This window comes from Oncorhynchus tshawytscha, unplaced genomic scaffold (assembly GCF_018296145.1).
Source record: "Oncorhynchus tshawytscha isolate Ot180627B unplaced genomic scaffold, Otsh_v2.0 Un_scaffold_1528_pilon_pilon, whole genome shotgun sequence".
In the NCBI taxonomy this organism is placed as follows: Eukaryota; Metazoa; Chordata; class Actinopteri; order Salmoniformes; family Salmonidae; genus Oncorhynchus; species Oncorhynchus tshawytscha.
Genome location: NW_024609832.1, coordinates 777,501 through 792,586, shown reverse-complemented (window position 1 = coordinate 792,586; position 15,086 = coordinate 777,501). Strand labels below are relative to the sequence as shown.

The 15,086-nt window shown below is 46.1% G+C and overlaps 1 protein-coding gene across 1 annotated transcript in view; it reads left to right on the top strand.

Annotated features, from left to right (window-relative positions):
• Positions 1 to 15,086, top strand: part of LOC121846186 (triple functional domain protein-like) — a 93,730-nt gene that overhangs the window by 75,234 nt on the left and 3,410 nt on the right. Inside the window, exons 9-17 of the mRNA XM_042319521.1 lie at positions 859 to 981; positions 1,480 to 1,671; positions 8,689 to 8,847; positions 9,179 to 9,409; positions 10,044 to 10,166; positions 10,417 to 10,608; positions 10,754 to 10,923; positions 13,715 to 13,889; positions 14,780 to 14,975. Coding sequence (XP_042175455.1) covers positions 859 to 981; positions 1,480 to 1,671; positions 8,689 to 8,847; positions 9,179 to 9,409; positions 10,044 to 10,166; positions 10,417 to 10,608; positions 10,754 to 10,923; positions 13,715 to 13,889; positions 14,780 to 14,975 — 1,561 coding nt within the window. The remainder of the gene's footprint in view (positions 1 to 858; positions 982 to 1,479; positions 1,672 to 8,688; positions 8,848 to 9,178; positions 9,410 to 10,043; positions 10,167 to 10,416; positions 10,609 to 10,753; positions 10,924 to 13,714; positions 13,890 to 14,779; positions 14,976 to 15,086) is intronic.

The window sequence follows — 15,086 nt, the reverse complement described above, 5'->3', positions numbered from 1 at the left end:
TTGAACTCTGAAGCATTTATTTGGGCTGCAATTTCTGAGGCTGGTAACTCTAATTAACTTATCCTCTGCAGCAGAGGTAACTCTGGGTCTTCCTTCCTGTGGTGGTCCTCATGAGAGCCAGTTCAATCATAGCGCTTGATGGTTTTTGCGACTGCACTTGAAGAAACTTTCGAAGTTCTTGACATTTTCCGGATTGACTGACCTTCATGTCTTAAAGTAACGACGGACTGCCGTTTCTCTTTGCTTATTTGAGCTGTTCTTGTCATAATATGGGCTTGGTCTTTTACCAAATAAGGCTATCTTCTGTATACCACCCCTACCTTGTCACAACACAACTGATTGGCTCAAACACATTAAAATTCCACAAATTAACTTTTAACAAGGCGCACCTGAGAATTGAAATGCATTCCAGGTGACTAAGCTGGTTGAGAGAAGGCCAAGAGTGTGCAAATCTGTCATCAAGGCAAAGTGTGGCTATTTTGAAGAATCTCAAATATAAACTATATTTTGATTTGTTTAACACTTTTTTGGTTATTACATGATTCCATGTGTGTTATTTCCTAGTTTTGATGTCTTCACTATTATTCTACAATGTAGAAAATAGTAAAAATAAAGAAAAATACACACACACACACACACACACACACTTGCAAGAAAGTGTTTTTGCACACTCACGTTTCTACATTCACACGTGCAAGCATACATACACATACAGTAGTCCCGTTAAGCAGTATACAGTACACAAAATGATACACACGAGCACAATGATACAGACCCAAGCACACTCTACTGCCTGTAGCTGTTAGCTGCCTGCACTATCCCGTCTCTAACGTGTGTGTTTGGGTGTCTTTCCCTCAGATGTTTGATTGGATAATGGCCAACAAGGGTCTGTTCCTGGCCGGCTACACCGAGATCGGCAACAACCACCCACACGCCATGGAGCTACAGACGCAGCACAACCACTTTGCTATGAACTGCATGGTAAGAACACACACACACACACCGAGCAGCAGGCTATTACACAGCTAGAAGCTGTATCCATACAGGTTTACATAATGGTTCTGAAACGGATGTCTTTAAAGCAGGAGATGAATCGACTGTTTTGCCTCAGCTAGATGATGACTCTGCAGATGGAAACGCGCACTGACATTTAGCGCTGCACTAAAATCAATACAAGCTCTCTCTCGTGTGCACACACACCCTGTCTAGTTGAGGCTAGGTCCATAGGGAATCCATAGGTAGCTATTACAAAGCTGGCATCCTTCCATACTGACATCACTCCAATCCTTTCTACAACCAGAATCTGGAATGCAAGTACGCTAAATTGGGGTTTTCGGTATGGACTTAGTGCTTACTCCATTTTTTGTTGTTGTTGTGCTTATTGTGAAATATCTGTATGTTTATTTGTCTATTATCTGAATAGATAAATAAACCAAATCAATGTTTCTCTCCCTCACCCCAATCCCCTTCCCGCTCCAGAATGTGTATGTGAACATCAACAGGATAATGTCAGTGGGTAACAGGCTATTGGAGTCTGGTCACTATGCCTCGGTGCAGATTAAACAGATCTCAGGTCAGCTGGAAGCGGAGTGGAAAGCCTTCGCTGCGGCCCTGGACGAACGCAGCACACTGCTGGAGATGTCTGCCGCCTTCCACCAGAAATGTGACCAGGTGGGTGGTGGTGGTACAGACACTCGTCACACGCAGGAACACATTAGAGGTCGACCGATTAATTAGGGCCGATTTTCAAGTTTTCATAACAATCGGAAATCGGTATTTTTGGACACCGATTTGGCCAATTTAAAAATAAAAAATAAAAATGTTTTACACCTTTATTTAATCTTCATTTAACTAGGCAAGTCAGTTAAGAAGGTGGGTTAACTGCCTCGTTCAGGGGCAGAACGACAGATTCAATCTTGCAACCTTGCAGTTAACTAGTCCAACGCTCTAACCACCTGATTACATTGCACTCCACAAGGAGACTGCCTGTTACGCGAATGCAGTAAGCCAAGGTAAGTTGCTAGCTAGCATTAAACTTATCTTATAAAAAACAATCAATCATAATCACTACTTAACTATACATGGTTGATGATATTACTAGTTTATCTAGCTTGTCCTGCGTTGCATATAATCTGACTGAGCATACAAGCATACAAGTATCTGACTGAGCGGTGGTAGGCAGTAGCAGGCTCGTAAGCATTCATTCAAACAGCACTTTCGTGCATTTTGCAAGCAGCTCTCCGTTGTGCTTCAAGCATTGCGCTGTTTATGACTTCAAGCCTATCAACTCCCGAGATGAGGCTGGTGTAACCGAAGTGATGTGAAATGGCTAGCTAGTTAGCGGGGTGCGCGCTAATAGCGTTTCAAACGTCACTCGCTCTGAGACTTGGAGTGGTTGTTCCCCTTGCTCTGCATGGGTAACGCTGCTTCGAGGGTGGCCGTTGCGTTGTGTTCCTGGTTCGAGCCCAGGGAGGAGCGAGGATGCACAAAGTAGATGTCCTAACCGACTTGCCAAAACTATAGTTTGTTAACAAGAAATTTGTGGAGTGGTTGAAAAACGAGTTTTAATGACTCCAACCTAAGTGTATGTAAACTTCTGACTTCAACTGTACATACATACACATTCTCTGGTGTGTGTGATCTCTGTATGATGAGAGTGTGCAGTGAGATTACAAATAGGTTAGAATCCTACTGTGTTGGTTTGTTTAATATTCCCATGTGACTTCTTCTTTTATTTTATTCTTTGCTACGTCTTCTTGTCCCCCACGTTGAAATCGGGGAGGGGACTGTGGATCGGTCTGGCAGTCCGTTCGTATGTTTGTCACACGCGATATCAGACAGCGCTGGCCCGATTTTGACAAAACTTGGGTGAATGATGCGTCTTGCCAAAGAGATCCGGCATTTACAACTTACACTGATTGGCGGGAGCTATAGTAATGAACTGAAATGTGTGAGTTGCACCAGAGAGGAAGAGGCAAAGCGAGAGGGATAACTGGGCCCAAAATCTGTCTTCTCCAGCAGGTGCCGTTTTTTCTTTGGCACAGTACATGGAATACAGGGAGTGGATTAGCTAAAGAGACTGCAGGGCTCAACATTCAGGGCTGCCCACTGGCCAGGCAACATCTGCCGAGCTCATCGGGACAGTTAATCATGCTTTCATATGGCCCCTTTGGGCCAGTACGTTTCCAAACTCAGAAATACACTGTATTTATAAACACTGTAAAATCACATGATTTTATTAGTGCCAGTGGGAGTTTTTTCAGGACATTAAACAAGCAACAAGATCATATTTAGTCTGTAATCTAACTAATGATTAGCCTATTGTGGTAAAAAATGCAGAGAAGCAACCCCATGTAGCCACGAGGCTGCATCAGACAGGTGATCATGCTTCAGCCATGTAGCCACGAGGCTGCATCAGACAGGTGATCATGCTTCAGCCATGTAGCCACGAGGCTGCATCAGATAGGTGATCATGCTTCAGCCATGTCCCCACGAGGCTGCATCAGACAAGTGATCATGCTTCAGCCATGTCTCCACGAGGCTGCATCAGACAGGTGATCATGCTTCAGCCATGTAGCCACAAGGCTGCATCAGACAAGTGATCATGCTTCAGCCATGTCACCACGAGGCTGCATCAGACAAGTGATCATGCTTCTGCCATGTAGCCACGAGGCTGCATCAGATAGGTGATCATGCTTCAGCCATGTAGCCACGAGGCTGCATCAGATAGGTGATCATGCTTCAGCCATGTAGCCACGAGGCTGCATCAGATAGGTGATCATGCTTCAGCCATGTCTCCACGCATCAGACAGGCTGCATCAGACAGGTGATCATGCTTCAGCCATGTAGCCACAAGGCTGCATCAGATAGGTGATCATGCTTCAGCCATGTCGCCACGAGGCTGCATCAGACAGCTGATCATGCTTCAGCCATGTCACCACGAGGGCTCATCAGACAGGTGATCAGATAGGTTCAGCCATGTCTCCACGAGGCTGCATCAGATAGGTGATCATGCTTCAGTCATGTAGCCACGAGGCTGCATCAGACAAGTGATCATGCTTCAGCCATGTCTCCACGAGGCTGCATCAGACAAGTGATCATGCTTCAGCCATGTAGCTACGAGGCTGCATCAGACAAGTGATCATGCTTCAGCCATGTAGCCATGAGGCTGCATCAGACAAGTGATCATGCTTCAGCCATGTAGCCACGAGGCTGCATCAGACAAGTGATCATGCTTCAGCCATGTAGCCATGAGGCTGCATCAGACAGGTGATCATGCTTCAGCCATGTAGCCACGAGGCTGCATCAGACAAGTGATCATGCTTCAGCCATGTAGCCATGAGGCTGCATCAGACAGGTGATCATGCTTCTGCCATGTAGCCATGAGGCTGCATCAGACAGGTGATCATGCTTCAGCCATGTAGCCACGAGGCTGCATCAGACAAGTGATCATGCTTATTGCTAAAATAGCACACCTGCCTGATAATATGTACAGACTCTTAAAGGTTTAATATGGGCTATATGTCATCATTCAGAATGGGGAATGGTTTAATTTTATTATCAGATTGTATGGTTGGCTAACGAAATCTCCCACGATTGAAATTCTGCATGCATAACTTGCTTTCCTGTGATCTTGGCCCAGTTTTGACTTGCTACTGGCAAATTTACTTGAATGTCAAGCCCTGGACTGGTACCCAGGTGAGCTGCCTTCAATTTTCTGGGGGGGATGTTTACTGTTGCTTTGTTTTTCTTTTATGTTTTTTTTAGTTGTTTTCCTCTATTGTCCCATCAGGATTGGAATCATTTATAAAGAACTAACCTAGCCATGTGACATCCAGGTTATTATGGTGGAATCATTTACAAAGAACTAACCTAGCCATGTGACATCCAGGTTATTATGGTGGAATCATTTACAAAGAACTAACCTAGCCATGTGACATCCAGGTTATTATGGTGGAATCATTTACAAAGAACTAACCTAGCCATGTGACATCCAGGTTATTATGGTGGAATCATTTACAAAGAACTAACCTAGCCATGTGACATCAGGTTTTATGGTGGAATCATTTAAAAGAACTAACCTAGCCATGTGACATCCAGGTTATTATGGTGGAATCATTTACAAAGAACTAACCTAGCCATGTGACATCCAGGTTATTATGGTGGAATCATTTACAAAGAACTAACCTAGCCATGTGACATCCAGGTTATTATGGTGGAATCATTTACAAAGAACTAACCTAGCCATGTGACATCCAGGTTATGGTGGAATCATTTACAAAGAACTAACCTAGCCATGTGACATCCAGGTTATGGTTGAATCATTTACAAAGAACTAACCTAGCCATGTGACATCCAGGTTATTATGGTGGAATCATTTACAAAGAACTAACCTAGCCATGTGACATCCAGGTTATTATGGTGGAATCATTTACAAAGAACTAACCTAGCCATGTGAATCATTTACAAAGAACTTATGGTGGAATCATTTACAAAGAACTAACCTAGCCATGTGACATCCAGGTTATCATGGTGGAATAATTTACAAAGAACTAACCTAGCCATGTGACATCCAGTTTATCATGGTGGAATAATTTACAAAGAACTAACCTAGCCATGTGACATCCAGGTTTCATGGCTTAATCATTTACAAATAACTAACCTAGCCATGTGACATCCAGGTTATCATGGTGGAATTATTTAAAAAGAACTAACCTAGCCATGTGACATCCAGGTTATCATGGTGGAATAATTTACAAAGAACTAACCTAGCCATGTGACATCCAGTTTATCATGGTGGAATAATTTACAAAGAACTAACCTAGCCATGTGACATCCAGGTTATTATGGTGGAATCATTTACAAAGAACTAAACTTTTTTTTATTTATTTCACCTTTATTTAACCAGGTAGGCTAGTTTAGAACAAGTTCTTCTTTGCAGCTGCGACCTGGCCAAGATAAAGCATAGCAGTGTGAACAGACAACACAGAGTTACACATGGAGTAAACAATTAACAAGTCAATAACACAGTAGAAAAAAGAGAGAGTCTATATACATTGTGTGCAAAATGCATGAGGAGGTAGGCAAATAATTACAATTTTGCAGATTAATACTGGAGTGATAAATGATCAGATGTTCATGTACAGGTAGAGATATTGGTGTGCAAAAGAGCAGAAAAGTAAATAAATACAAACAGTATGGGGATGAGGTAGGTAAAAATGGGTGGGCTATTTACCGATAGACTATGTACAGCTGCAGCGATCGGTTAGCTGCTCAGATAGCAGATGTTTGAAGTTGGTGAGGGAGATAAAAGTCTCCAACTTCAGCGATTTTTGCAATTCGTTCCAGTCACAGGCAGCAGAGAACTGGAACGAAAGGCGGCCAAATGAGGTGTTGGCTTTAGGGATGATCAGTGAGATACACCTGCTGGAGCGCGTGCTACGGGTGGGTGTTGCCATCGTGACCAGTGAACTGAGATAAGGCGGAGCTTTACCTAGCATGGACTTGTAGATGACCTGGAGCCAGTGGGTCTGGCGACGAATATGTAGCGAGGGCCAGCCGACTAGAGCATACAGGTCGCAGTGGTGGGTGGTGTAAGGTGCTTTAGTGACAAAACGGATGGCACTGTGATAAACTGCATCCAGTTTGCTGAGTAAAGTAGATGAGTAGATGACATCGCCGAAGTCGAGGATCGGTAGGATAGTCAGTTTTACTAGGGTAAGTTTGGCGGCGTGAGTGAAGGAGGCTTTGTTGCGGAATAGAAAGCCGACTCTAGATTTGATTTTCGATTGGAGATGTTTGATATGAGTCTGAAAGGAGAGTTTACAGTCTAGCCAGACACCTAGGTACTTATAGATGTCCACATATTCAAGGTCGGAACCATCCAGGGTGGTGATGCTAGTCAGGCGTGCGGGTGCAGGCAACGGACGGTTGAAAAGCATGCATTTGGTTTTTACTAGCGTTTACGAGCAGTTGGAGGCCACGGAAGGAGTGTTGTATGGCATTGAAGCTCGTTTGGAGGTTAGATAGCACAGTGTCCAAGGACGGGCCGGAAGTATATAGAATGGTGTCGTCTGCGTAGAGGTGGATCAGGGAATCGCCCGCAGCAAGAGCAACATCATTGATATATACAGAGAAAAGAGTCGGCCCGAGAATTGAACCCTGTGGCACCCCCATAGAGACTGCCAGAGGACCGGACAGCATGCCCTCCGATTTGACCACTGAACTCTGTCTGCAAAGTAGTTGGTGATCATGAAAAACAGAGTCTGCCGATAAGAATATGGTGATTGACAGAAGCCTTGGCAAGGTCAATGAAGACGGCTGCACAGTAATGTCTTTTATCAATGGCGGTTATGATATCGTTTAGTACCTTGAGCGTGGCTGAGGTACACCCGTGACCGGCTCGGAAACCAGATTGCACAGCGGAGAAGGTACGGTGGGATTCGAGATGGTCAGTGACCTGTTTGTTGACTTGGCTTTCGAAAACCTTAGATAGGCAGGGCAGGATGGATATAGGTCTGTAACAGTTTGGGTCCAGGGTGTCTCCCCCTTTGAAGAGGGGGATGACTGCGGCAGCTTTCCAATCCTTGGGGATCTCAGATGATATGAGAGAGAGGTTGAACAGGCTGGTAATAGGGGTTGCGACAATGGCGGCGGATAGTTTCAGAAATATAGGGTCTAGATTGTCAAGCCCAGCTGATTTGTACAGGTCCAGGTTTTGCAGCTCTTTCAGAACATCTGCTATCTGGATTTGGGTAAAGGAGAACCTGGAGAGGCTTGGGCGTGTAGCTGTGGGGGGGGGGGTGGAGCTGTTGGCCGAGGTTGGAGTAGCCAGGCGGAAGGCATGGCCAGCCGTTGAGAAATGCTTGTTGAAGTTTTCGATAATCATGGATTTATCGGTGGTGACCGTGTTACCTAGCCTCAGTGCAGTGGGCAGCTGTGAGGAGGTGCTCTTGTTCTCCATGGACTTCACAGTGTCCCAGAACTTTTTGGAGTTGGAGCTACAGGATGCAAATTTCTGCCTGAAGAAGCTGGCCTTAGCTTTCCTGACTGACTGCGTGTATTGGTTCCTGACTTCCCTGAACAGTTGCATATCGCGGGGACTATTCGATGCTATTGCAGTCTGCCACAGGATGTTTTTGTGCTGGTCGAGGGCAGTCAGGTCTGGAGTGAACCAAGGGCTATATCTGTTCTTAGTTCTGCATTTTTTGAACGGAGTATGCTTGTCTAAGATGGTGAGGAAGTTACTTTTAAAGAATGACCAGGCATCCTCAACTGATGGGATGAGGTCAATGCCCTTCCAGGATACCCGGGCCAGGTCGATTAGAAAGGCCTGCTCACAGAAGTGTTTTAGGGAGCGTTTGACAGTGATGAGGGGTGGTCGTTTGACTGCGGCTCTGTAGCGAATACAGGCAATGAGGCAGTGATCGCTGAGATCCTGGTTGAAGACCTAGCCATGTGACATCCAGTTTATCATGGTAGAATAATGCACTGACTCTCAAAATATTTCCAAAATGAGCAATGCATAGTTACTAGACACAGCGCTGTGTGTGTGTTCCTCTCTATAGTAAATGAGTAACATGGACTCGTGGTGTAAAGTGTGTGTGTAATGTGTTTGTGTTCCTGTCTCTACAGTACATGTGTAATGTGGACTCGTGGTGTAATGTGTTTGTGTTCCTGTCTCTACAGTACATGGGTAATGTGGACTCGTGGTGTAAAGCGTGCGGAGAGGTGGATCTACCCTCGGAGCTCCAGGACCTAGAGGATGCTATCCACCACCACCAGGGCCTCTACGAACACATCACTGCTGCCTACTCAGAGGTAAACAGCACTGCTGCATACCCAGAGGTAACATAATGTGTGTTGGTGTAGGTGTGGGTCAGTGGAAGCTGCTCAGAGGAGCTATAGGAGGACGGGCTCATTGTAATGGCTGGAATTGAGTTAATGGAACATTAACAAACACATCAAACATATGGAAACCACATTTGACTCCATTCCATTTATACCATTCCAGCCATTACAATCAGCCCGTCCTCCTATATCTCTCCCCACCAGCCTCCACTGGTGTAGGTGTTTGTTTGGGGGGTGTATCACTAGCTAGTTCTATACTAACACGTTTGTACATGTGTGTTTGTATGTACTGTATGTGCTCAAGCCATTTTCCTTCCCCCTCCGCCAGGTCAGTCAGGACGGTAAGGCCCTATTGGATAAGCTCCAGCGCCCTCTGACCCCGGGAGGGGCTGATTCGCTAACGGCCTCGGCCAACTACAGCAAGGCGGTGCACCATGTGCTGGATGTGATACACGAGGTGCTGCACCACCAGAGACAACTGGAGAATATCTGGCAACACCGCAAAGTCCGCCTGCACCAGAGGCTCCAGCTGTGTGTGTTCCAGCAAGACGTACAGCAGGTGTGGACTAGTTCTGACCCTGTGTGGCTCAGTTGGGAAGAGTCTGGCTCTAGCCATGGTTGTGTGTTCAATACTCGCAGGGATCACATAAATGATACACATACTGGAAATGTATGGAAACACTAATAGGCATCACCCTTGTAGCCAAGGTAACTGTTGCCATTGCGATACTGCTGGCCAGTATCCTGGTGAGGGGTATTCTGCCAAGTGGTAGAGGGAGAGAGAGTGGGATGGAGAAAGATCTGAGAAGGAGGGAGAGATCAGGACAAGGAAGGTGTGAAGAGGGAGAAAGAAAGGCGGAAGGAACATGAGGGTTTTGTCTAGAATGGATACAGCTTTTGTCAAACTTGACTTTTCATAGCAGGTTTAGGGGAATTAATTGAGCAGGTAAGGGGAGTTAGGTTGAGGCTAGGAAAAGCGTAAGGGTTAGCTAAAATGCGTCAATTTGACAAAAGCTATCCCCTATCTAGAAATGACCAGATGGGAGGGACCTCATCCTCTCTGTCATCTACCTTCCTCTGCCTACTGACTGGAGTAGTATGCTGTTTTCTCTCTCACGACAACCCCTTTCCCCTCTGCCCCACAGCCTGAACTTCTATGCCACTTAGCTAACTGCATGCTTGTGTGTGTGCAGGTTCTGGACTGGATAGAGAACCACGGGGAGGCGTTCCTCAGTAAACACACAGGCGTTGGGAAGTCCCTCCATCGAGCCAGAGCGCTACAGAAACGACACGAGGACTTCGAGGAGGTCGCCCAGGTAGGACGCCTCTCTTCATGTCTCTGCTTTGACCTTTTCTCTCTTTACTTTTCCTCTCTTCATCTTCCCATTTCCCTTCTCTCCATCTCATACTCTCTCTTTCTCCATCTTTGCACTAACTACTGTCTCTCCCTCCTCCCCTTCTCCCTTTCTCTTGTTAACTGTCCTCCCTCTTTTCTTCTCCCCCGTCACTCCCCCTCTCTGTCTCTCCTCTGTCTTTCTCTGTGTGCTGGTTCTGTGCCTCCTCCAGAACACCTATACTAACGCTGACAAGCTGCTGGAGGCAGCAGAGCAGCTGGCCCAGACAGGAGAGTGTGACCCAGAGGAGATCTACCAGGCAGCCCACCAGCTGGAGGACCGTATCCAGGACTTTGTCAGGAGGGTGGAGCAACGCAAAGTCCTGCTGGACATGTCTGTCGCCTTCCACACACACGTCAAAGAGGTACAGGGTGGGAGGGAGGGAGAGTGCGTGTGTGGGGGTGGGTTGGGGCGATGGGTGGAGATGGAGGGGTGCGTGCATCGTCAAGTAGCGCGACATCTTACTGGACTGTGTGTGTGCGACATGTTAATCATCTCTCTGTCCCTAGCTGTGGACGTGGCTGGAGGAGCTGCAGAAGGAGCTGTTAGATGATGTGTATGCTGAGTCTGTGGAGGCGGTGCAGGATCTGATCAAACGCTTCAGCCAGCAGCAGCTGACCATCCTGCAGGTCACTGTCAACGTCATCAAGGAGGGAGAGGACCTCATCCAGCAGCTCAGGTAGAACACACACACACCGTGTGCACACAGACGTACACGCATACTCACACACTCAACACACACACACACAAACACACACACACACACCGTGTGCACACAGACGTACACACATACTCACACACTCAACACACACTAACACACACACACACCGTGTGCACACAGACGTACCACGCAAACTCACACACTCAACACACACTAACACACACACAATGAATGAGAAGAAACTGTGCAGAAGGTGAGTAGGATGGAAGAGAGAAGAGGAGGAGGAGGAGGAGAGGAAGATGAAAGAAAACAACAGCATCCTCACATAGCGGACTGCCAGATGAGAGAGAAAGAGAGAGAGGCAATAGAAAGGGAGAGAAGCAGTAGGTTGAGAGTTAGAGAGATTAATGTATTTGACACCTCTGACCATGATTCTGGTTCTATTTATATCAAGTGTGTGAGTCTGAGACCTAGCCCTCAACACACACTAAAGCTCCCCCCCCCCCTCTGGTGTATTCTCTCCTCTGGGTATTGTTACATAATGCTGGTTACATAAGTGTGGTTAATTATGTAGAATCCCCAGAACTCTGCTACAATGCTGTGTCTGTGTGTATATGTGGCTAAGACAGGGCTTAGACTCTGATGTGTTAGCTAACTTTGGACCAGAGCTTGCACTTGACTCTCAGTTCCATGACATTACACATAATGCCTCCTAGAGTTTTCGAGAGCCAGGCCAGAGCTAGCCAAGTAACAAGCTTGTGTCTGCAGAGCGGAACCAGAATACAAATGTAAATAAACTCTGCAAAAAATAAACGTCCTCTCACTGTCAACTGCGTGTAAATATTTGTATGAACATAACAAGATTCAACAACTGAGACATAAACTGAACAAGTTCCACAGACATGTGACTAATAGAAATGGAATAATGTGTCCCTGAACAAAGGGGGGTCAAAATCAAAAGTAACAGTCAGTATCTGGTGTGGCCACCAGCTGCATTAAGTACTGCAGTGCATCTCCTCCTCAAGGACTGCACCCTCCGATCCAACAGGTCCCAGACGTGCTCAATGGGATTGAGATCTGGGCTCTTCGCTGGCCATAGCAGAACACTGACATTCCTGCCTTGCAGGAAATCAATCACGCACAGAACGAGCAGTATGGCTGGTGGCATTGTCATGCTGGAGGGTCATGTCAGGATGAGCCTCCAGGAAGGGTACCATGTGAGGGAGGAGGATGTCTTCCCTGTAACGCACAGCGTTGAGATTGCCTGCAATGACAACAAGCTCAGTGATGTTGTGACACACTGCCCCAGACCATGACGGACCCTCCACCTCCAAATCGATCCCGTTCCAGAGTACAGGCTTCGGCGTAACGGTCATTCCTTCGACGATAAACGCTAATCCAACCATCACCCCCGGTGAGACAAAACCGCGACTCGTCAGTGAAGAGCACTTTTTGCCAGTCCTGTCTGGTCAAGCGACGGTGGGTTTGTGCCCATAGGCGACGTTGTTGCCTGTGATGTCTGGTGAGGACCTGCCTTACAACAGGCCTACAAGCCCTCAGTCCAGCTACTCTCAGCCTATTGCAGACAGTCTCAGCACTGATGGAGGGATTGTGCGTTCCTGGTGTAACTCGGGCAGTTCTTGATGCCATCTTGTACCGATCCTGTGCAGGTGTTGTTACACGTGGTCTGCCACTGCGAGGATGATCAGCTGTCCGTCCTGTCTCCCTGTAGCTTTGTCTTAGCCGTCTCACAGTACAGACATGGCAATTTATTGCCCTGGACACATCTGCAGTCATCATGCCTCCTTGCAGCATGCCTAAGGCACGTTCACGCAGAGGAGCAGGGACCCTGGGCATCTTTCTTTTGGTGTTTTTCAGAGTCAGTAGAAAGGCCTCTTTAGTGTTCTAAGTTTTCATAACTGTGACTTTAATTGCCTACCATCTTTAAGCTGTTGATGTCTTAACAACCGTTCCACAGGTGCATGTTCATTAATTGTTTATGGTTAATTGAACAAGCATGGGAAACAGTGTTTAAACCCTTTACAATGAAGATCTGTGAAGTTATTTGGATTTTTACGTATTATCTTTGAAAGACAGGGTCCTGAAAAGGGGACGTTTCTTTTTTTGCTGAGTTTGTCTTACCTTTTTGTAGTTAATAAATCCAATGTGAAACGTGATAACTATAGTATCCTTAACTAGCATGGAAAGTTTATCAATTGTTCTCTAATTAAAAATCTCTCTCCCTAATTTCAGTAGCTACAATAGAATATGCATGCGTTGGAGGAAGGGGGAGGGGCTACTGTAGAATATGCATGCTTTGGAGGGAGGGGGAGGGGCTACAGTAGAATATGCAAGCATCAGGGGGAGGGGCTACCGTAGAATATGCATGCTTTTTAGGAGGGAGGGGCTACAGTAGAATATGCATGCTTTGGAGGGAGGGGGAGGGGCTACAGTAGAACATGCATGCTTCAGAGGGAGGGGCAGGTAGCCTACACACACAAACTGGCAAAGATTTTCAGCTGGCAGGCAGGCAGACACTGGAAAACATTTCTAAGTGACAGTGAGGGGTTTGCATAGGCGCTTTGTGTTTTTTTGTGGGACTGTGGAAAAAAATCCCGGAATAACGTTATTAACTGGTTCCCATGCTTTTAAAATTATGAACAGATCACTTATGTTCTCGTTTTTCTGTTCTCTTCCCTGAACTGGTTCCAACCCCTGGTAAATGCACATGTCCAATTGTTTGTGTGTGTACGTTTTCTTCAATATGTGTTTGTGGGTGTGTGTGTGTGTGTGTTCTCTCCTATGGTAGGGACTCTGCTATCTCCAGTAACAAGACTCCCCACAACAGCTCCATCAACCACATAGAGAGTGTGTTACTGCAGCTGGACGAGGCCCAGGCTCAGATGGAGGAGCTGTTTCAGGAGAGGAAGATCAAACTAGAACTCTTCCTACAACTACGCATCTTTGAAAGGGACGCCATCGATGTGAGTGTATGGTGGGGGTGGAAAGGGTGTGTGTGTGGCAGAGGAGGTCTGGTGAACTACCCTTGTCTAGACTTTAGCTCAGTGAGATAACGTAGTCTTCTGTTTTTAGATTACCCGATGACACGTGTGTGTGAATCCTCCCTTGTGTGTGTCCACACATGTCTGCATCTACAGCGCCTTCAGAAAGTATCGACACCCCTTGACTTATTCCACATTTTGTTGTGTTACAGTCGGAATTTAAAATACCCCAATGTCAAAATGGAATTATGTTTTCAGAAATATTTAGAAATGATTACAAATGTAAACGCTGAAAGGTCTTGCGTCAATAAGTATTCAATCCTTATGTTATGACAAACCTTCATGTTCAGGAGTAAACATTTACTAAACAAGTCACATAATAAGTTGCATGGACTGTGTGCAATAACAGGGTTTAACATGCTTTTTGAATGACTGCCTCATTTCTGTACCCCACACATACAATTGTCTGTAAGGTCCCTCAGTCGAGCAGTGAATTTCAAACACAGATTCAACCTCAAAGACCAGGGAGTTTTTCCAATGCCTCACAAAGAAGGGCACCTATTGGTAGATGGGTGAAAAAAAAGCAGACATTGAATATCCTTTTGAGCCTGGTGAAGTTATTAATTACACTTTGGATGGTGTATCAATACACCCAGTAACTACAAAGATACAGGTGTCCTTCCTAACTCAGTTGCCGACGGAAACCACTCAGGGATTTCTAAAAACATGTTTTCACTTTGTCATTATGGGGTATTGTGTGGAGATGAATTCCATTTTGAATTCAGGCTGTAACAACAAAATGTGCAATAAGTCAAGGGGTATGAATACTTTCTGAAGGAACTGTATATATCTCATCACCCTTCTCCCCCCAGATCATCTCAGACCTGGAGTCGTGGAACGAGGAGTTGACTGTTCAGATGAGTGAGTTTGATACAGAGGACCTGACCCTGGCAGAACAGAGACTCCAGCACCACGCTGACAAGGCCCTGACCATGAACAACCTGACCTTTGACGTCATCCACCAGGGACAGGAACTGCTGCAGTACGTCAACGAAGTACAGGCCTCTGGTGAGTAGCAGCAACACACATGTGCCCGACGGAGCTTCCATTGAATGACATTCTTTCTCTCTTTCTCTCTCTCTCTCTCCATCCTCCCTCTCTTCCCGTCTCTCCCTGTCC